Source organism: Trematomus bernacchii, unplaced genomic scaffold (assembly GCF_902827165.1).
Source record: "Trematomus bernacchii unplaced genomic scaffold, fTreBer1.1, whole genome shotgun sequence".
Taxonomy (NCBI): Eukaryota; Metazoa; Chordata; class Actinopteri; order Perciformes; family Nototheniidae; genus Trematomus; species Trematomus bernacchii.
Genome location: NW_022987685.1, coordinates 560,083 through 584,089, shown reverse-complemented (window position 1 = coordinate 584,089; position 24,007 = coordinate 560,083). Strand labels below are relative to the sequence as shown.

The following is a 24,007-nucleotide window of genomic DNA, read 5'->3' as shown; positions in this document are numbered from 1 at the left end:
TTCCCTAACATAGTGCCATCACTATATAAGACTTCTGCTTCTATTGGCTAGACTCCAACACATTTTACACGATAGACTAAGGGGCGGGATATCTATACATCAGAGCCGGCCAGCTAACCAATCAGAGCAGACTGGGCTCTGGTTTCAGACAGAGGGTGAAAAGAGGTGCTGCAGCACAGGCAGTATGAGAACAATACAGAGCTCTTTGAACATTAAAGCATGGAGACATGCCACAGTAGAAGCACAACATACACATATAAACTTGAACATTAGCATCATGTGTCCTCTTTAAGATTCTCTGAGTGTTAAATGACCTTTGCTTGATAAGACCCAACAGTCTCCCCAGCACACTTGACCTCTGAGCACTACTGCTGTGATGTTGGCATGAATTAGGTGGCGAGTACAAAGAGGGAAGAGACAGATCACTGTGTTAACTAAGTCTAAGGGCCATCACACAGTGGGACCCACCTGCTTTCTGGGACCTGGAGTTCTGGTCCTCTGGTACAGCTTCAGATTAACAATGATGTACACTTCCAAAAGCTTCTCTCCTGTGGTCTTTGATATAGAAATAATTCACAAGGACAAGAATATGAGGACCAGTGAGTATGAGTGTCAGGGATAAAAATACAAAGAGCAAAGACAATGGAAAAGGAGTCTTTACTCAGGAGAGTGGTGTTTAGATCTATGGGTGAATACATGAAGTTGTTTGAGCGTGAGAAAGAAGCTTGCAGTGAACGCAGCACACACTGGGAAGCTGAGACAGACCTCGGGGCTCTCAGAAAGCTCAGAAATCAACGGAGGGTGGATAATCTACACACCGAGACTATTGTGGGAAAAGTGCCCTCGCTCTCTGTGTATTGAAGTGATAGAAGGGGCAGTTCTCCATGGTCCATTTAGGGGAGTGGAATTGACTTTGCAGTTTAGTATGACCCACCTACAGCAGAGACCACATCATTCTACAATTTATAGCCAGGTAAAGCCCCTCCAGACCCTTTGCTAATGCACAAAACCTACATACATTCACTTATGCATGTGAAAACAGACATAATTAGCAGAATAGAGGAAGTGATTACATCAAAAGCACACACAGACGCACACAGACACACACTTTGTATAAATATACATAGAAGAGGAAGGGGTGTATTGATTTGACTAATTTCAATGTGCTGAGTTGCTATGAAACACCTGCCCCAGACACAAGCGCAGCTGTTTGTCTTGGCAACAACATCACAACCCTGTAACCCCCCATGACCCCAATCCATCATCCACAGTGCACACACGCAATGCACACACACACACACACTTACACACAGATACACATGCTGCCAGTGGACCCCTTTCCCCAAGACCTTTAGTGATGTGTCAGATGAGAGGGGGAGGGACAGTGTGAGCAAAAACCTCTGCAGGGTCAGGTGACCACCTTTCTGACTTTACTCTGGAAATGCACACAGAGATATTCATAAATAAATATGAACACAAACTGTATATGCAGAAAGGACACACATACATTCACATATGCATGGCACAGAGGCAACACATCCATCTTTGATCATGTTATTCAGATAAGAAGTCAAATGACCTGCTGTCATGGCAGCTCTGAATGACAATGAAGGGGCGTTCCTGCATGTCATGCTCCTGGGAGAGCAAAGGCCCCCAACACCGATAAATTACATAAGTGCACACACCCCCACACACACACACCAATGCAGTATTCCAAGCTCATTTATCTGAAAGACACATACTAACTACGCATTTAATATCACATTTATGGACATGCACATCCACGTGGACAGGCTGTCTAGACGCAAGACTAATTTGATGCAGCTTCAAGCAATAGACAGCAGCCATTAGTCCATAAGGAGGAGCTCTAGACTGAAACAATGCAGCACTGTGTGTGTGCATGCATATGTGTGTTGTACAGAGCTATGGGGTTTAGCTTTTAGTAGATTATTATTGCTTGATCAGTAGAAAATGTTCCTTTTCAAGTGTGTATATTTTATTAATTTGAAAAGAAAAAAGTGTTTTTAAGCTACAGAATCTACATTTCTACATCATGTTGACTAATTGAGGCACTGCGGCATGCCTTACAAATGGCTGACTATCTATGACTATAACAATTAGTTTAGACAAAGAAACTGTCTCCAGCTGATACATCCCCAATCAACGATGCTTTTATGCGGAGAAAAAGATGATGGACTACAGCGGTGTGGCCGGATGCTGGTGGGTGTGATGTTTTGCATACATATGCATGTGTGAAAGGGAAGAAAGCTGATGTTGCGTCCTGTCTGACAACTGTGAACAGAAACCCATTATTACGTGAATAACGGCAACAATATGACACCCTTGCCTGGATGTGTGTGTGTGTGAGTGAACTAGCATAACGGCGGAGATATTTCGCAGGGCAAGGCACAGTCTCGGAGGGAAGAAACAAGATGGATTCTCAGCCACTGAACAGCATTCATCTCCATTACTTCAGCAACACCATGCATCTAAATTCTAGGGATGACAGCCCAGGGATTGTATACCAGTTATCAGCATGATCTTCTCATATCAAACATTTAACGCCCTCCTTGCTCAAAGTTAGTTATTTTTTCTACAGAGAAACACAAAGAAGAGGATGTTCTTTCAAAGTACTCTTTAAACATTGCAGACGAGACAGACTTATTTACTCCTAAATGTGGCATTGATGCGTGTTCTAGTCTCTTAATATCCCTTGCACTTGTGCTTGGCATTCTCAATGACCAGCTTAAACTGGACACCTCAGAAGCACATACAAAGAAGGTGTTTTTGAACTAGGCCAAAGCAAATCCCACAGAAGCCACTCTCTCCTGTTCTGTCTACAAATGTGCCAAGGACCACAAATATACCTCTCTGTATGGAACAGTCCCTAATGTTAGACCCCGTAGAAAACTCTTATATCACGCAAACAGACAAGGATACAATAACATTTGCATTAAACAACACTACAATATTTGTAGAGTTAAGTGTCTGACATACACATGTACACACTGACCTACAGGCAACTCATTGCAGCAGGATTATTATTACCCATTTTGTGTCATTTTGGGTAATTACACATTGCCCTTGGCCTACTAAAAGCTAATCATCTTGTGTAACACTTGAAGATGGGCCTCTAGTTATGTGTAAGAAGTCATGCCTAATCAAGCAAACACAGTTTAATATTGCTCTGTATTTTAAAGAGAATACACTAAACAGACATTCATGAGTTCATATCTTTAAAAGCAAGCCTATATTCATGTTTCAATGTTTCAATGTTTCGATTTTAAACATTTTGACCTCATAGCACTCCAGTGTCATAAGAGAGCATTTTAAAGACTGTTAGGTAGTCTGTTAGAGACATTTGTAGATATACTTTACTCTTAAATTAAAATGATTTCATTTGCATTGGCTCCAGCAAAAAATAATAGTGACACATGGTGGTTTAAAATGTAGGCGTTGTAGTTTGTTTTAAACGCAAATTAGAAAAATACCCAACAACATGTCTTGTATATGAGCTCTGACAACTCTTATTAGTCTAATAATAGTACTGACACCAACAAGGCCACAAAGGTCACTGGTCTCCATATGTGAAGAAACAACGTAGAAACAGAAAACAGGGAATAAAATGCTATTGTCCTTTAAAGATAAGCAGCAGTACCTGTTTTAATCATTGTGCCAGGTGGTGTTTTGACATCCAGGTTGGCAGTGCCAACAAAGTGCAGATCTCTAGTCCATGGTGGAAGTTTCTCTGTATCTCCAGCGGGTAAAGAGTGACCTCTGACCCCTTTTGCCCTCTGCTGACCCGGCACTCGAATGGGCAAGCTGCTTCTGGCAGTCACATGGCCAAATGATCTCCCACATGACAAAGCTGTTATGGAGAGATGGGTTAAAAATAAGGACAAGTATGAATAAGATGTAAAGTATCAACACTCTCTGCATGAGATAAAGTAGTATAATCGATGGGGAATAGCTGCAGATGGGCCATAGAGATGAAGTAAAGAGCAAAGCCGATACAAAATAAACACATATATATATATATATATATATATATATATATATATATATGCATGCATTGAGATTGTGTTTGTGTAATGTATGTACGTGATAAGAATTTATAAAATACTGTATGGTCTGAAGACTGAATGTATTCAAGGTCGCGTCCCATGGATTTGGAAAGGAGGATATCTGCATTCAAGGATATCTTCAGCTAAGGTCCACAGGGAGGGTTGGTCAACAATGGCACTGATAGCAGTGAGATGTGAAATCATGAATGGAATGGGAAATAAAATGAGAAAACACAACCAAATGTTAAGCTGAAACGTGTTAAAGGTCATTGACACGCCAATGTATGAGGGCGGTGGTGAATGGAGCTGCATCACAACCCAGAATTAAATTAAATTATGATACAATATTTTTCATAAGGCTCAGCAATGTAATGGAATAGAAAAGGAAAGGGGCAACATTGCTAAGGACTGAAACAGTTTGGATGGCAAAAAAGGTATTTCTAAACTGAATTAAATAAAAACATAACGCATGCAGACAGTGTTTCAGGTATATTCAAAAGGAGAAAAACGCAAGTAGCAAAAGCAGCATGAAAATACAAAATGAAGTTGATGGTATTGAAGACGTCTGACATCAGCAGCATGAGCCTTCAGAGTAAAGAATGAGTGTGTTTATAGATGTTTGTGTGAATTCACCTCAAGCAGATCTCTGAACCTTGGAACAAAGACATGCACCGGAGAGAAAAGGCTGGTTTGGTCCAGGGGAGAGTCTTTAGAGAACACCTGATGGGAACAAAGATGACAGAGAGAGGAAGAAGAGGAGAGAGAAAAGAAGTGGAAGCAAAGGGAGACTGATGAAGAAATAATGAGAATGTTACAAGGACAGAGACATACACAACAAATGTAAACAGAGAGAAGGAGAAAGAGCAGAACAGAAAGTCAAGCTGTCTTTCAAAGAGATGAGCACCTCAGCATTTTGGAGCCGGGTCTCCAGCTGTCACAGAAAGTGCACAGAAACAAAAAGCCGGCTGTCGCCGTGGCAAAGCGCCATCCATACAGACTGAGGGATAAAGGTCAGAAAATGATCTGTCATTGGCATAATTGCATCCGCTGAAGTTTGTATCGGTGGCCTGGCATTGCACAGATTGCTTTTCACACTTCATTCTTCCCCTGATGGAAAGGTAATCCTGAGGACACAAATGTGTATAGTTGCTGCTCACGGTGGAAATGCTGAAAGAGGGACAGATTGACATCAGGTAAAGCCAAGGTGACACCTGGTACACTAAAATGTGTCCGCAGCAAGGTGATACACTTTCTAAAGACATCTAAGGAAAAAAGGGATGCTTCTTTACTGAACTTTCAGCAACTCATGCTGCTTAACAACATGATCACACTCTGTACTGACAATCCAGTTGCTGACCTTTTGCTCTGATATTTTTAGTTACCTTCACATCACTCCTCCGTTTGTGAATAATTGAATCGTGTTCTGTTCAACCTGTGGGGACTCAGGTACATGGTTGAACTTTGTTTCCCCCCCCCCAGTAGTTTGTCTGCAGCTAGAAAAGGAAGGGGGCATTTCTTCACCATACTGTCAAGGTGCAAAACCAGGAACCCTTAAATGCCTTGCAGCTTTCCTTTCTGAACCTTTGTGTTATGGTTACACACACAGAGGAAGACTGTATTTCAAGGCCGACAGCAGGTAGGGATTTTTGCTGCATCGCACCTGAACCAACACAACACATATACAGCATGTATTGCATTGCACAACTAGCAAGAATTACCAAACAGTTTCAGTGAGATCATTACCAAGCCATCCAGTGGCTCCAAAAGCGTGACGTTTATTTAGTGTCCATTGGTTTGACATCATTTTATTTAATATACTGTAAGAACAATTATTTCATTTTTAGATAATTGGCGTCGGCTGATGTCTGTGTTCAAAAGTCATATTACTTATTTATTTTTCATTCATACGTTTTTTTCTTTTAAGAAAAGTGAAATGTTCTGATAATCTGACATTTATTTAGTGAATACATTTGTTTTATTATTTGTAATTAAATTAAATGTAAGTGCACTGCAGATCTGCTGAAGCAAACAGAACCTGAAGACAATAAGAGAGATAAATAAATGTTCAGAAAGATCAGCAAATTCACATCTCATTTGTTATTATAACTTTGTTGTATTTTCAAAAAACAATAACAATATACCAGCACTATACTGTATATCAGCCACCGTCCGCCCTGCTTTCTAAATATTAGATCGTCAATTAAAAAAGTATAATGGTCAATAACTTATTATGAATAAGCCATTAACTAAATAAACCATTAATTCTATAAATGATGAGTTGTGTCAAAAAATACTCCACTAAGTACATGAACTAAAATGATAAGGGATTATTACTTCTGTTCATATTACTGCTGAGGGATGGAAGTATCTACTCAGGTATCATATCAGATGATTATAGTAATTAAACTTAATGAATTTATAAATCAAATATCCACACTGTTGACTTGAAGCAGATGCTACATTAAAAACACCAGCTTTTTTGCACCACTATCAGGAAAGGCTGACTTAAGTCCTATGATATAATTATAATAATAATTTAATAAACAGCCAATTTGATTTGCTATATTACATTTGCAGTGTTGCATGATTTAAGGGAGATCAACTAAAAAGCGAGTTAATCTACTGAAGAAAACACATGATAAACCTTGATGTTAGTCAAGTATATTCATACACACGCAGACACACATGAGCGTGCTGCACATACATTTAGTGTGGAGGTATGAAGGATGGTGTTTTACATTGGTCTGAACTGTGGAGAATGGTATTTGGAAAATGAGCAGGAAAAATGGAACAAGGAGAGGGCGCACATCTGTGATTGCGTCTCTAACTGCAGATGAAAGGAAGTCGTTTGAAGTTGATGTGGTGCTATTTCTCCAATGACTCAGATTAAACACTGATGCCTGAGCCGAGCAGCACATTCATCACTTCAATGATACTTTTAGTGGCCGTTCCTCTGCTCAGGCGGAAATTAACAGCACTCTGGTGCCCGGTGTGTGTGCGTAAGAACTGCTCACTCACACACACACACACACACACATACACACAATTCTGCTCACATACTGTACAAAAGGTATGCAGGTGTGTTTGCTATGTTAAGTCTATGTTTTTCAATGCTTCTACTATTTCTCAAACAGGGGACAAAAAATAAGCTTTCACACCGTGTCCTCTCTTTACCTCATCAAACTCACCGGAGGAGTTTGAGACTCCTAAATGACGCCATTAAAACATTATGATGAATCATTCATTTACCGGGTTGATTATAATTTAAATGACGGATGAGACTTGTGAAAAATGTGATCCTTGTAATGGGGTTTAAGAAAACGCCAGAATTTCCTCCATAGGTGTCTAAATAATGACTTGTAGCGAGAAGGAGCCACCACTTACATTGTAATGTCTAACCCTCTAAATAAATGAACCTTGTATGATTCCAAAAATCTGGAAATATTGAAAAACAAATAAAAACTGTCAATTCTGTAAACTCGTACTGGAAGCATCAATCTAAATGTCGTGTTATCTGTAAACTCGTACTGGAAGCATCAATCTAAATGTCGTGTTATCTGTAAACTCGTACTGGAAGCATCAATCTAAATGTTGTGTTATCTGTAAACGGACTCAGACAACAGTAAGCAGCTGCTAGTTTGCAGGCTCCTCAGGCATATAAGGGAATACATTAAAAAAGCGTACCCCAAACTTCACAATTTGTTCATCACTACCTCATATTTCCTTTTATGACATTTGCATGATCTTTAAATAAAAAACATTTGTCTGCACCACATCTTCTCCAAATGACCCACTGTGTCCGCAGTACAAACAATTATCTGTTGTGTTTATTCAGAGCTGATTTGTGACTATGTTCACAGCAGTGTTGGGCTCAGAGTATGGCTGTTTGTTCTGGTTGGGTGCAGATAGGAGTCTGGCCTCTAGGGGTCTCTATTGGGGTCTAAAGCCCCTTACTTTTATGAAGAATCAAATAAAATATCTTCGGTTTATACCCAATGATAGGTTGATGTGGATATAGGGTTTCAGTTTGTGTGTATGTGTGAGCACTATAAATCCACCCATGCCTTCAGAACACGCAGTACTTTGCTGAGAATCTAGCTATGCACAAGTCTGAATCAGTGTAATTTGATCAGTGTGGCCCTAACCTCATGGGATAAATACCCAATAAAAGAAATGTTGGCGTCTGGATAAGCGTAAATCCATCCAATTTGGGGCCTAATTAAGTGGGACTTACATAGCAGACTGGGACAGTCGGTTATAAGGGACAGAAAAATGACCGGAGGCATCAACGTCTCCGCTGTCTCAGGAGAGCACGAGATCCAATAAGGATGGAAATAAAAGAGGGGTCACCGTGGCTTACTTGAGCGTGGAAGCACATCATTATAATAAAGTGACACACGCACACGAGAATTCATGTGCAGGCTGCAGCATAAAGACAGACTTTTGCAGCTGAAGTAAGTCAAGTGTGCAAAAATAAGGCTATGCTAAATGATTTTGGACCCATTCCAGTTTGGTGACCCTTGACACTTAGCAGAAGGTCACATAAGAGAATCAAAGACATAAATACCTGTACATTTAGAAAAACAAACAATCTCTTATTTGTATACCACCCTATAATATCCCATTGTGAGCTACAGCAGCTTTTAAACAGCCTTTCATATCATATTTCCCATAGGCACAAAAGCACAGTTTGTTGCCTCAGCTACAAACAGCCACGGTTGCAAACAAACATAAACGCCCAAGATAAGCGCTATCGCATGATCGTAAAAGTGTTGGTGGGGGGGAAATGTGGCCGCTCCTTTATGGATAAAGATATACTCGAGTCACGTCAGGCCACAAAACAAATTAGTCTCCGTCAGAATCCCTTCAGATGTCTTCCTGTGCGTTTCCAGATTTCACAGGCAGGGTAAAAAATAAAGAAAGGCCTCCTGCGATAGAGACAGAGAGCCGTATCAGGAGGTCATCTGTGCTTCAAAAGGGAAATATATGAAATGCATTCATCTCAGTCAGTGGGAGTGCCAGTGCTGTGGCTTCCATGTGCTGAGGGATAGAGACATCTCCCTCCCTTATTCTGGCCCACCGCCTTCTGAGGCATTGTCTGGGAAAATATCCCCTGTAATAGAGCCAATGATGAAATACAGACAGAGAGGTGTGCGTGTGTGTGTGTGTGTGTGTGTGTGTGTGTGTGTGTGTGTGTGTGTGTGTGTGTGTGTGTGTGTGTGTGTGTGTGTGTGTGTGTGTGTGTGTGTGTGTGTGTGTGTGTGTGTGTGTGTGTGTGTGTGAGTGTTTTGCATTGATGCAAATGCAGAGAAAAACTCAATCGCTGCAGTGTGGAAGCGAAGGAGAAGAGAGGACAGTGAGAGGGGGGTGATGAAAGGAACAACAAAGCGGAGGAGAGGGAGAGAAAGAAACAATAAGGCCACCCTGAGGACAAAGAGGAGGGGGGGGGGCAGACTGCGGCCAACCTCACATTCATCATGTGTCACCACGCCATGCTTATACAACCCTTACATTCACATACAAGATAGATGTAGTATCGCACGCACACACACACACACACACACATGCCCGCACACACACAATATCAACTGACACCCCTGAGGGTTAAATAAACTAAATAAACTGTTCAGTGCGTGGCTTCAAGCCCATACTGTATAGCCTAATATAAACATATATGTTCCAACAGTAGAGGAGAGGTTTGACAAGAGCAAGGGAAGGTAACTGTGATTCATGGCTGTTTTCATGGCAAAGTCTCAGCTTTGATCGATCTGCGAATGTGTTTTGCACTCCTGTGTCTCCTTGAGTCGTTAAATTGGCTGTTGAGTGAGAGGCGGAGGACGGGAGGGTGCGAGGAGGAAGGTGAAGGAGAGAAGGAGAGGTGGTGAAGGCGAATAAAACTAAAGGAAAGTAGAGACAGAAGTGAGGCAGAGTGAGAAGATGGGCACAACTTGTGTGAGCCATGAAGAGGGGCTCAGCATCTGGATGATTACCTTATTAGGAGAGGTGTTGTGTGATCATGAGACCTAAAGCTGTTGTCTCTGACTCATCCTCACGGTCCACATCTCTCCATCGTCCTGATGGTTCAAAAAGAAAAAGGAAATACATTCATTAGTGCCCATTTCCACAAAAGTCATTAAATATAATTACACAGTAAGATTTCCTAACAGCTTTGTAGCCTACAAAGAGACACCATCTCCACATTTAAGAGTAGGGTTAAGACCTCTATTTTTTAATAAGGATGAACACCCTCCTGGGACCTGTATATGTTTTTGTATTTTATTTCATTTGTATATTACATTCACATTACCTCATCGGATAGTCAATGTTGTAATTTGTAGTTTTTTGATATGTACAAACTGTGTTTTGTGATTTTGGGCTGTATATAAAACATTTTATTTCATTTAGTTAAATGAAAACAGATTTAAGTGAGTTTAAATGTCAATTTCTTTTTTAAATCAGCATTTATAGAAATATTCAAAAATATTGATTAAACTGCAATTACAGCCTATTCTCCAGTTTTAAAGTGTCCAAAAATCACATTATTTCACTTAATACTGTGTGGGAGTGACCAATTTATGGCCACAAAAACATGTGAAAAAGAATGTGCTTTAAGAGCAGGAAAGGTGAGAAAGACGCAAATGCTCCAGTCTGGCTGCCGTGGTGCTGGTGACAATTTGCCAGTCGACTTTCAATTTATGACTTCATTCTGAAGCGTATTCCATTTGCCACAGAGGAGGTTGCATTCCCCGGCTGATAACTAATTCTGTGACAAATTCAGAGATGGTGGGATCCTTGGGGGACTAATAAATGGGTTTCCAAGCTGTCAGTATTGTTGTGTTGACATTGCATCTCACAGCACTTCACCAATTTCCCCGGATCGTGCTTTTCACAGCAGCAAATATGTACGGGTTGGGCTGTGTCAGAGCCGCTGAGGTGTGTTGTGATGTTAAAGTCCTTTTTTTGCTTATTCACTCTGCATCCCTTTCATGCCCTCTTCTATGGGCCACCAACTCCTCTCATCTATTCCACACAACCTTCCTCTTTCATTTCATAGCTTATTTCCCTTCTCTTCTGGCAAATTGGTTTGAACTACTTGTCTCTTTTTATTTACTTTGCAAGCATTTTCTGTATAGTACAAAGACCGGAGAGCTAGGAGTAGAGGCGTTGTAAGCACATGGCATGCGACCTATTGCTCCGAAGCAGTCGCACATTTGTAGCCTTGTTGACTTGTCCCTTCTTCTTCCTCATTTGCCGTCCCTCCCGCCTGTTTCCCTCCATGCCCCGCCACTGAACCCGGTGTGCGGACTGACTGTGATATTGGCTGTGTGGGTGACAGAATCACTGGTGTTATATCTGAAGGGAGAGAAACAGATCGGCGTCTCTTTGCTTGACACCCTCCCTCCTTCACCGGCTGCTGCTGATGAAGGAAGGCCTGACTGGAGATAGCAGCATTCATTTCTGTTTTTAAAGTATTGCTATCTTTCACCAGGAGTTCACGGACTCATGGAAATCCCATAAATAAAGAAAACTGATGCTGAGGGAAATCATTTTGGTTCTGAAGGTTTTGGAAAGTTATGACTCGTCTCCATATTTCAAACGTATGTATCTGTCCCGCACCACACGTCATTACAAGCCGTATCAGTCAGACAAACTGAACTGAAGACAGTGATAGAAAAAGGATGATCCACTCTACATCCCTCTGCATCATGCAAGAACAAAGTGAAGATACAACTTCGGGTCATATTTAGTCACTGATGCAACTTGACTCAAAAACTCTGTAAAGACATAACTTAGACATCACTATGATCAGCAGTATTGCAAGTTGAACCACTGGAAAGAAAGCACCTTAGCATAAGTATTAGAGTTAGTGGATTAATTTCAAACTGCAGGATCTTTATCAAACACGGTGGTTTGTTAGAGAAAGCAATGCAGCAATGACTTCTTATTTAAATCTAATCCCAGGAGAGCAATTTGCACTTTAAGAGTGATCGGACGAGGAGCCTCAGATAGGAAGACCAAATAAAAACTTCTACTGGGCCATGACGTGGATCTTCTTGATCCCCCCCCCCGTCTCCTGCTGTGCTCATCCTGCCCCACCACGACCCCAGCCATCGATCAGGAACTAAGCGCCGTCTTTAATTGGTTGGACGAGGTCGATTGCCCGTGCAGACAGCGAGAGGCCCGAAGGGGTATCGGAGAGCCCAGAATGTGTGTGTGTGTCTGTGTGTGTGTGTGTGCCAGCCAGTGAAAACACTGGGAGCCCTTCACTCTCTCTCTCTTAGGGCAATCATAGTAATGAAGTGAAAATCTGTGGTTCAGAAAACCACTGACCCAATGATTAACTGACAACTAAAGGAAACAAATAACTTAAGGCGCAGTTTCATGCGTGTCCCCTCCCACTGACTCCATTTAAAAATGTTAACTTGTTTTGTCTTTAATAAACCAAGGCTGCCCAACTAACAAAGTGTTGGTAACTCTGGGTGAAGCTTAGAGGAAACAAATAATAAGCGTTACATCACAACAAGCATTATCCAATATCGTTCTTTAAACATAAACATGTGAGGACCATTATAATGTCCAACCAATTTTGTCATATAACCCAAGCCTTATCTGAATTGTGGAATGTGAGTGTACTTTATGGTCTTCATTACTAGAATAGCCGGAGTATGAAATGCATGCAAAGACAGTGGGGGGGGGGGGGAGGTAACTGGCTGACAGGAAAAGCAGATGTTTGCAGTGATGTGCTGTCAGCGCAGCGCTCTGGGTATCACTTTGAAGTAAGCAGGCACTAACATCTTTTGTCATTTAACACAACTGCCCTATTATACTATCATTTAGTAAGAAGAACGAGTCTTTATTATCAATAGCATCAGTAGCAGAGGTAGTGCGGTGATATCTGCCACGGTCACATTTTCCACAGAGGTGATGAATGTAACAACAAGACAAGAGTAATCACAACTACTTTTGTATTCCGTACTGGTGATGAGAACAGTCAGTAGTTATTGTAAGGCATATGTAAATGCAGATTAAAGACCCATTTATTAAGGAGTAATAGAACCTGTTGGTAAGCGTGTCCTAGCCCCTAACTCAAAGCTCTGCCCTTAGCTGATGTGATAATAACTACTTGTATCTGCTGTAAATGTGGCTCCTAATCTAAACACCCACTTAACACTTTGTCTTGTGTCTTCTACAGGGAGGAAAGGCTTCTATCCTCCAATAAGGACTTTGTCTGATGTAGTAAATTGAATTAAAATGAGTTCTAGAGAAGGAGTTGAAGCTGCCTAATCCGACTCAGTAGCTCACTCCCTGTGGAAGCCTGTGTACTGAAACTGATCTCAGGAACGATGTGATTGATTCAAGACTTTTAGAGAGAACACACACACACAAAGCTGAATAAATGTTTTAAAGAATAATTAAGGAAAGTATTCAAATGATAAATAACAGCATATAAAAGGTTCTATGTCTGGTATTAAGCCCCTCTGAACTGAGCTTAGACTTGACTGCATGTTGAACTAAACATACAGAAATATTGTGCTGGTTGGGACTTAAATATTTAAAATTCAACTTTGACCCCTATTGGCTATTATCAAATTCTGGATGATATAGTTTGCCCTTCTGTTAGGGAATAAGGTTTATGCACCATTGCAGGAGAACAGAACACACCTCCAGTGATACCATTGTATAAATAATTGATGGACTTATTGTCTATTTGGCACTCAGGATTGCATTCATGTCCGTCCAAAAATGTTTTAATCCTTTTAGATGTTATTAAGTTATGGCAAACAAAGTTTTGTGAGGTGAGAGTGACCATGAAGTGTAGCTTGCGCCATATCTTAAAAACATTTCCTCTCAGGCATTCCTTAGAAATCTTTTAAATGTATACACAGCACAGGCCGTCCAATTGATTCACCACACCTCTGGAACGTTTTTTTTGTCTTTCCTCCAAATTCTTCTTCAATTATCTTTGTCATTTTACAGTTGTGTGAAAAAGACATGAAACGAAAGAAAGATACACAACACAGTGAAAATGAAGACGTGTTTGACCTAATATTAATGCAAAGCTCTACATGGATTTACATTTTTTTGTAATGAACATTTCAAAGACTTGTATCAGTGTGTGGAGTCAATACATGAGTGATACTGTTCTTACTTGAGGTAAATCTGCGAGGCATGCAGGTAAATGTCCTTCCAGGTGGAACAGAACTGGATACACGGTGAGATTTTGCTGGCTGGGTATCACACAGCCCTTTAAGATCCTGTCCAGAGAGATGCTTTGGAAGCACAGGCGGATGATCTCATTACTCATCTGCAACACAGCACAAAACAAACACTGTCTCACACACTTGTCACAAATAATGAGCTTCGGGGGAGCAAGTTATAGACACTGAGATTTACATTTATTACACGCTCAAGTGCTGAGCTATAATAACAAGTCACTGTTATACAAAACCCTGGATACGAAGGAGTCTTACAGTACAAAGTCATTAGCTGCAAAAAGAGCACAAACAGCAAGCAAAACCGAGGTATTAGCTTCTTCATTACCCGCTCCAGAGCACACGTTCTGGTTTTATAAAGCTCAGCTGCAGAAAAGTATTACACTGGCTGGAGTGGACTGTCTCAGAGTGCATTCTGGGTCCACTGTGACACTCAACTTACTTCTCAAGGTTGGCTAAAATGACTAAAACATACACATACAACTACATGTGAAAGGCAAACCAAAATGAATACAACATACATTTTCAGTTTGTGTTCAACTTTGTGTTTGATGGTTTTGTTAAATCTGATATGTCACTGTCACAATTTGACTTGAATGTTAAAGTTAATTTTCATGTATGGTACCCACATGTAAATAACTATTTTCCCTTTCAACATATTGCTGGTTCATTGCAAATGAATCATTATCTGCTTTTCAATAAAACACAAAAGGGTCTGCACCAGGTTAATGCTATTGATCATTTTCAAACTGAGATTATAGTTCAATTGAAAGCTCAGAAGAGAATTCACAAACACATGTCAACCAAAAACTAAAATAAACATAAATACTAATACAAATATTTTATTTTAGCCTTTACATGCGTAAAAGGCACCAGTACGCCATTCAAATATATGACAGAAGCAATTAGATAAAATGAAATAATATTTACAAGTAAAAGAGTTGACAGAAATACAAAACAAACGTAAAAATAATAAAAAGATTACATTTATAATGTAAAAAAATTCTGTGAATTCTCTCACATTTAAGTGAAAATGGAAATGCCATAAATAAAAGTCATAAAAGAATGAAAGGGATCATTCTATGACAGCTTGGATCTGGTACCTCTTGACTCTCCCACCAAAGGTCACATATGGAACGGACTTCAATTGACAGACCTTAAACTTACTTTACACTAGAGGCCTTGCCGTGTAACACTTTGCGTGAACTGAATATTTGATCGCATTCATAAGCTTAAAGCCCCAGATTGAAGTAGTTAGCTGCATATATCCCCTGCAGGTTCAATCTAACCGCCAGATGTGAGCAGCGCAGGGCCGGGCACATCTGTATCGATTCAAAAGCTGACACTCGCACAGTCATGCTCACATAGGCACACACACACACACACACACACACACATTAAGACGTGAATAACACACACAGACACACAATGAAGGTTTAAAGTGAGTGTAATTCAAGCAGGCGCACATTTCATAAAAGCCCCTATTTGATGTGCTGGGTGCCAGTCAGGCATGCTGTCTGCGGCACACACACACACACACGCACACACACAGGTAGGAGGTTATAAGAGAGGAGGAAGTGAGGCGAGAGGAAGAAGAGGGTGTAATTATTGAGGATGATGTGTATAGAGGGCTATGTGGAATGACAGCTTCCCTTTCATTTCTCTGATCACTGGTTTAATCCTGACAGACCTACATCGGGCCAAGGAGCTGCTCTGTCTGCCTGGGCACACACTTCCTCACTAACTGCGTGTGTGTGTGTGTGTGTGTGTGTGTGTGTGTGTGTGTGTGTGTGTGTGTGTGTGTGTGTGTGTGTGTGTGTGTGTGTGTGTGTGTGTTCACACCTCTGTACGTGCATGCGACAGGATAACACAAAGCCTATGAAGGTGTTTCTGCATTTGCTTGTCTGAAAACATTAACGTTTTTTTGTGTGTGTGTGTGTGTGTGTGTGAGCAGGGTGCCACAGAGTGTGTGTGAGTGCTCACTGCCCAGGAAAATGTGTTGCACCGGCTGATTGCAGTGGCAAGCAAATGCTGCTTTTAATGAAGGAGGGGGAGAGTAGAGGGAAACACAGGAAATTAAATTGATATGTAAATGACGGAAATTCTCATTTGAGCTGAAGGTTGAGAGTGCTACAGCATTAACCAGCTTATGAGTTAATAATGATTTTCCCCTCCCTCCCTCCTTTTCCTTCTCAGTTTGACTCCCTCCCTCTCTCTTTTAGAAAAAAAAGACGAGAAGGGGAGAGAGGCGAGTTAAGATGAAGACAACATATGTCCCTGGATCTTAGCTCTCCAGAGATTTCCCTAAGCCCTTGTCTAATCAGTTTTCTCTGAATCTGGACCTTTCACAACGACGTGCGGTAAAACAGATCAGTCTTGACTTTAAAAGTACATATCCGCTGGTTGTTTTGTTCTAACTACATCACTCACTTTTGGGTTTTCCCTCTGTAAAAACAACCAGATGGTGTTGAATATATCTCAGATGGACATGGAGGAGACGAAGGGTGGCGGACAGCTTGTAATAGCGGTGTAGCTCTGTGAAGCGGGTAGTAACAAAACAAAGACAACATCAGCTGCAGCTAGAGAGAGCACCAGAGGCAAATGACTGCAGAATGATCACTGCAGCTATTATCAACCACCAGGGTTATTATTCTCTCTCCCCTGCCTTTGGTATTAGCTGGAACGAAACAGCCATTGTCAAAAGTCCTTGCCCTGCAGCCTTCAGTGATTGGAAAATAATATGAAACCAGACATTGTATTGTGTTCCCCAGTGCAAAAAAGAGAAGAAAAAGGGGGGAAAAAAGAAGAAACACAAATCTGCAACAAATGAAGAAAATGTTTGAGGCCCTGCAGGAGAAAGAGGGGGCAGTGGCAAGTCACACACACACACACACCCACACACTATGAATACAATACAGACTCACAGTCGCAGATGTGTGCACACAACCGGACACACTAAGTGCATGCATTACACATAAAAAGAGGCAGACAACCACACAAGCTACCATGACACAAATGGACTCTGATTAGAAAGTATTAGCCAAAGAACATCAGACACAAATGGAAACCACATCAGTGATCCGGTTCTGCTCCAGAAACAAAGGAGAGGGCCTTACTGCCTGACGGAATCCTTTTGCTCGAGAAAATAAACAAGGCATTTTCCATCTCTATTATTTCATACAACTCGAGGGGGAAGAAAGCCTCCCAACCATAAACAGAGATGGAACACACAAAGTGAGCGGTGCTGGAGGAGAGGCTGGGGCCGGCTGAGCTGCATAAAGCACAGAGAGGCACAGGTTTCCAACTTCCTCCATGGCCAATGACAACAGGCAGAGAAAGCAGGTTACATATACACAGTTACACTCCAAGAGCTGTGCTTTTTTTAAACACACACTTCAGTATGCAAACATACATGCAGAGATCCGGGTCAGCAGAGAGGCGTGCAGACAGCTGGCCCACTCAGCACAGACAGGCTACCTTTATCCGGCAGCACGGAACCAAGAAGGCTGTAAAATGTATTACCTCCACCTCAGGTATAAGAAATAATAAATAAGTGAGTAAAACTACTCAGAGGGCACAGAAAAGCCTTTTGTGACACCACTGAGAAGCACTGGAAAAAGTGACAACACGAAGCCAGATGTGAGATGCTCAAGGCTGACTGATATACCCTGGGTTATAAAGCCATCACACTTCTCAGCATATTTTCTACAAGTACAACATGGTTAATGTAATTCTACTCCACACACCAACTAACTCTCTTGGCAGCAACTGAACAAGTGCTCTGGGTGGTCATTGGTGTGGTTTAAAGGTACTTATGTAAATGATACAAAAGGTTAATATAGGTCTTTCTGAAAGAAGCATCCAGCTAACAGTGCTGTCAGATCATTGCAGACACATCCTTACTTCAAAGAATAATGATTCATCGTGTTTGAGCCAGTACACCTCGTTGTATTATCAAATGAATAAGTCAAAGAGACGGTAGAGAAGGAAATGATGTCGAAATAGTAATCAAAGACAAAGAGAAAAAGAAAAGTCAGGAAACAGGGCAGCAATGGATTGTAACAATGAGAGTTCAAAACATAATTATTCAAGGTTAAACATTTTTCCAATTGCTCTGTGGAGCTGTCAATCGGAATAAAAAGAGCCGGGGTAGAGAAAACAGTGATCAGCCCTTTTTTTTCCGGTGCATTCACTCTCAGGGTATTGTAACTCTGATGTGTGAACACCCATGAGGAGTGGGAGTGGGATTCAGTGATGATGACGCATTATCAGAACAATTCTGAAAACCTAATTCAACTGGAGAGCTGACCACAGCTGAAAGGACACTGATGGGTGAAGGTTGTGGGTTAATGTTGCTCCACTGACTCATCTGTTACATGATTGCCTGTGTAAAGGACCATGGGGCTACTGTACTGCAGCACATCTATGAATAACCTACAACAAATGTGTCCAGGATATTAAAAGTGGATTGAAAAAAGGAGGCTGTGTCTGTAGTATAGGTATAATATAGCTGGCCCTAGGCTCTGGAACACTCTGCCCCTCCATGTGAGGTCGGCCCAGACCCTAGGGGTTTTTAAATCAAAACTAAAAACACACTTCTTCTCTCTGGCTTTCTAGTTAGAGCGGAGCACGACTCCTGACTTTTCCGTGTGTTTTATTTTTATTTTGTTTTTTAAGATATATCTGTTGTAATTTATTGTCGTTTATTGTGTTTTGTAGTAATGTGTTTTTATTACATGTACAGCACTTTGGCTCGACCAAAAATCGCTTTTAAATGTGCTTTATAAATAAAACCTGATTTGATTTGATTTGATATAAGCATCTGTGTGAAAGTAGTTCAGACTGAGCATGAGAAAACGTAGCAATGACCCAAGTTGATATGCTTGTACCTTGCAGAAGAGACCAGTGATCCTCTCCCTGGATGGAGTTTACCCAAACGATGCAGAAACAATGTGTCGCAGCTGCAGAGCAACTTGAGCTGGGGACGTCTTCACCCCGAACAAGGTAAAGCAACAGTAAAGCATATCACATATCCGTTATTATCCATCCTTCTACTCTCTTTTCTGTTCACTCTTTTCAAGGACAGTGGCAGGCTGTGCTTTACACATATTTTGCATTGTACTGTATTGCTAGTGAATAATGGAAAACGTCAAGCTTTGCTCCACATTTCATATACATGAGAAACAATAACAGAGTGGAGTGTGTGTGGCTCCTGTGTGTGAACATCACAAGGTTATGATACCGGGGTTATAATTCAACATATTTAGATAATATAAGTAAAGAAAAATGTCTTGGATGACATTTAGGGAAACTGTTTTAACAGCTGACATATGGATAATATCTGAGTAAAAGAAGTGTTCTGGTTGTTATGCTTTCAGAGTTGTGGGATCTGCATTTGCATTTCTCACCGTCCCTGTAACATCCAACGTCATAACACTACTTATTGTGCAATCTGTCTGGCCAAATGTTGCATGTAATACTCAATAAACAAAATTGAATTGATACAGTATCACAAAACAGTAACACATTGCGGTACTGAACTTTATAGATATTTTCACACCCCTGCTAAATACATTCATTAAACTCAAACACGGGCTGCATTGTCCTTTACACAGCGAGGCAACTGTGTGTGTTATGAGCATTAGCCGGTGTCATCAGTCATGGAGTGCCTAAATTCGACTTCCAAGCAGGTGCTGTTGGGCAGGGTCGGCCCTGCGGTGTTAAATGGATTGTTTAGCTTGCTAAGCCAAGTCAGAGCTGTAAAGCGCAGTGGATAAAGCCTCAATATCCTCTGTTTGCCAATAATTCATCATACCGTGCCTCTACGGTGGCTTTAGACCAGCCAATATGCTGTGGTGGCCTAAGTTATGTGCTGTGTCACTGCAAACTGCTGCAAGCCACACTTTGCGAACCATTTGAAGCAGAGATTAAACTTACCTGAAACAGTAATGACCATTGTTAAAGTGAATGGGGCTTTACTAAATAGGAAAAGGCTGCATAACCTTTCTATACCAAGAATGATGTAAGATGCATTTTGTTGCAACCTACAAAATACACCTGTTTCTTGCAGTATTATTATTGTTCTGCATGTTACATTTCGGCTAAAAGTTTACAGTACAAATCTTATTTTATGTGACCAACTCCTCGAGAAGTTTATCTTTTTGCAGGAAGCCAGATATATATCAGTCTTCCACATCATTTTGTGAGCATTCAGTGGCGCCGTGGTCTGAAGTGATGGCAGAAAGGGAAGATAAAGGGGTGAAAGAAATCAAGTTTGGACCAAGGGAGCTGAGAAAGGGTTGAAAAATGGACACAAGAGAGAGATTGTTTAGAAATGGAAGGAGAGGTATGACTGAGGTACAAAGAGCCCAAGACACACACAAAAATGTGGCTGGATGAAGGTGAGAGGTGAAGAGCCCAGTGCCTCATTAAATCCAAACCTTAAAGAGTGAGAGTCAGGAGGCAGATGCTGCAGCTTCAATGGCGTTTTGAACAGAGAATCACAAATCAAAAGATAAAGTCTGAGTGACCTTTCAGACAGCTTCCCCCAGAGAGACCAATGCAGAGACAAAGGCATCCACACAAACATACATACACACCCTCAGGCTTCCTCTCCATTCTCTGTACTGGCTTCTTGTCCTTGCTGGCCACCTCAGGGCTGCGCTGTAGGCCTTCTCCCACATTGTCTGCTTAAAAAAAACAAAATGATAGAAGCCATTACACATCACAGAGCCACACCGAGGCTTTCACTGGAATACTCTGGGGTGAGATAATGCAGATCATGCAGTAAAAGAAATGTTTGTTTTCTTCTCAAAATACAGAAAATGAGGTAAAGTCATATATATCATCTCAGGAGAGCACTGCTCTGAAGGTTTGTATACCTCGTGCAAGAAAAAAGGAAGTGCATAAAAGTGGAAGGTATCAAGAGAGTAGCAATCTTTTAGGTATTTCTGTGTCTACAATCAGAAAGAGCTGTAAAAGTCTTTCACGGAATGAAATATGCAACTCACTCTTAGCACTGAGATCAAATGGATTTATATCTGCAACCCTTAGCGGGAGAAATCTAAAGTGCTTACAACTTCAACAGCAAATGGACAAGAGAAAGCCAAGAAAAACCTCAAATGGCGTACACAGTATGTACCACTTAGGAATGTGCACAAGGTGAAGAATGACATCACATACCGACATGGAGGAAACAATCAGTCATGAATGAAGAGCAGGTGCACGAGTGAAAGCAGAGGGAACAGTATGTGTGCAAGGTTTTAATGCCATAAAGAATAATGAGGGACTTGAAAGGCCGGTGTATTGGTTGGACCACAGCTCGGTGTTATCAGTGAGTATCCCTCGATCAGGGAACAGTAAGCATCAACAGAAAAGAAACACATCTTACCTAGTGGCAGCAACATGCAGCCCTCCATTAGCCTTACACACAGGAGATAAGCAAGACAAGGACACATGGAGGAAAAGAGAGATAATGACTCCAAGCACAGGAGGTAAGCAGAACAGCTGAAGAGCACATGACAGAAATCAGTGGGAAAGTGTTTATATTTAGCCAGTGCCTATAGTTATCTTCCCATGCCTGTGTGTGCTTTATGTGGACATACAGGCTTTCTATGGTCATCTAACCTTTGTGAGGCTGCAGTGAATCCTTGAAGACAAAGTGATTGAGGTAAAGCCTTGCTCAGAGCCAAATAAGTGCTTTGCATGATTGCTTCCACTCACTCTGACATGGGAGTGAAATCTGTGTACCCAAGAGCTATACCATTACCTGTGTTTCTCCCGTTACATATTTCTGCTGTGAGACATAGGCGGCAAACCATCGAGACGTCGTTGAATTTGGAAAGTTTCGAATAAAGTTTCTAGAAAGCAAAATATAAATAAATGTTTACTGTACCTCCCAGGCCAGATTTGAGAGTCTGGGAATTTTAAATCCTTGAATTGTCTTTGATTGTTGGTGTATTGACTGAAAATGATATAGCAAAATGAGAATGTGCAGGGGGCTGAGGGAATGAAAGGGATTTCTGTCAGGATTATCCAATCTTTGTCTGATTATCCGGGAAACATGGAGCCGTGTCAGGTAGAGGCGGCTGTAATTGTGGGTGTGCGGTTTGTGTTTACTACCAGTGTGGGTGTGTACACATGCGCTCATGTGCCTTTGCACGAGTGTGCGTTGCTCCTTGGAAAGCAGTGGCGTTTTGTACACTGATTGAGATCATTAGCATGAGAATTGAACCATCACAACGCACCAGTACGCTGTGTGATTACCCCCCCGTGTGTCTCTCGATTCAAACAGTCAGTGAGCATTTACCTTCCTGGGTTTTCAAACAACAAAGAGCATATCTTTGGCTGCGACATGAAAGAACAAGTCCAAATTGTGGAGGAGCTTGTCGTTCCACATGAAGCAGATCAATGGGTGGCTGTCAGACAGACATTTTGTCAAAGGGGATCATCTTTATTGTGAAGCAGTCCTCTTTCAGAAAGGGAAATGTTTAATGCGTATGGCTGTTTCATTTGTGGGTAGATTTAGTGAACCGCTTCGTTAAACTGCTGTTAAGGAAGGTAATGGCTAACACATGTGATCTTCTGAAGAAAGGAAGAATAAAAACCATGTCAAAGTAGGTGCATTAGATCCTGGACCACACATGATGAAAACGCTTTTTAAAACCCTGATCAAAGAGTTATCACTGAATATTTTATACCAGAATCTAGGAATGTGCCAAACTTCAGGAGGAGGTGAGCAAAAGTGAACGGAGGATATGAATATCTGTGGCTGATTAATGTTGTAAAGAGGAGACCCATACACGTCATCTTTATAGGATTTTTTTAGATCTAGTTTATTGATGTTGTGAACTGCCCTTTTCTCTCCCACTGAGGTACCCACCTGTGACGCTGACTGGTAGCGCTACATGTCGCTGGTCTTTCATGCTGTTTTCCCAGTAGGTGCTGAGGGCAACCAAGAGGGCATGCAAACAGGTCATCCTGGTCCGCTCTGGGTGGGGTCACCCTGCACTGTGCCAAGCTGTACGGACACATCAAACGTCTCCTCTGTGAGTTCCAGTCTCTGACACATGGACCTAGTAGGCCAGCTGCTCTGCCACCTGTCCAATGTCCATGAACAAGAGAAAAGCACAGGAGAAATTAATCAGAGAGGTGAGGAGAAGTGGATATAAAGGGCTGAAGGGAGATGAGTGACATAATGAAAGACAAGATAGAAAGGGAAGAGGGGAAAATGGGGAAATGAGGAAGCAAAGGGAAGAAATGGAAATGAATGTTGAAATAAAAAAAGCACAAGAAGAATGAAATAGTGATGTAAAAAAAGGAGATATGGGAAAGACAAAGAGCAAGATTATAATAAGGATGCTACATTTCCAAAAGGCACAAAACACGCAGAGACACCCTGAAACTCATCATTAAATGAAGGCATTCAGAGAGTCTCTTTTGTGATCTCTAGAAAGCAGGAAACCACTGCGGCCATGAAATGGGAGACACTTTTATTAATTCCTGAGGGTCTCTTTAGTTGCAGCTCACTTGGTATTCAGGGACATCATTACCAAAATCTACAAAAGCTCTTATCAGTGATAATACTACACAGCTCTGCACCCATGTGTGTATGGGTGTGTCTGTTTCTTTGACAAGGCTAGGCAGCAATCTCTGCTTCACATCTCTTGGCTTCTGAGAAGAATGGGCAGTCCGGCTTTTCGACAGTGTTTTTGACATTTCCATTAGCCG

The 24,007-nt window shown here is 41.4% G+C and overlaps 1 protein-coding gene across 1 annotated transcript in view; it reads right to left on the bottom strand.

Annotated features, from left to right (window-relative positions):
• Nucleotides 1-15,636, bottom strand: part of dnah2 (dynein, axonemal, heavy chain 2) — a 162,815-nt gene extending 147,179 nt beyond the window's left edge. The window contains 2 exon segments of the mRNA XM_034136540.1: nucleotides 14,215-14,370; nucleotides 15,568-15,636. Of these exon segments, the coding sequence (XP_033992431.1) occupies nucleotides 14,215-14,370; nucleotides 15,568-15,636 (225 nt within the window).
• Between the last annotated feature and the right edge of the window lie 8,371 nt (nucleotides 15,637-24,007).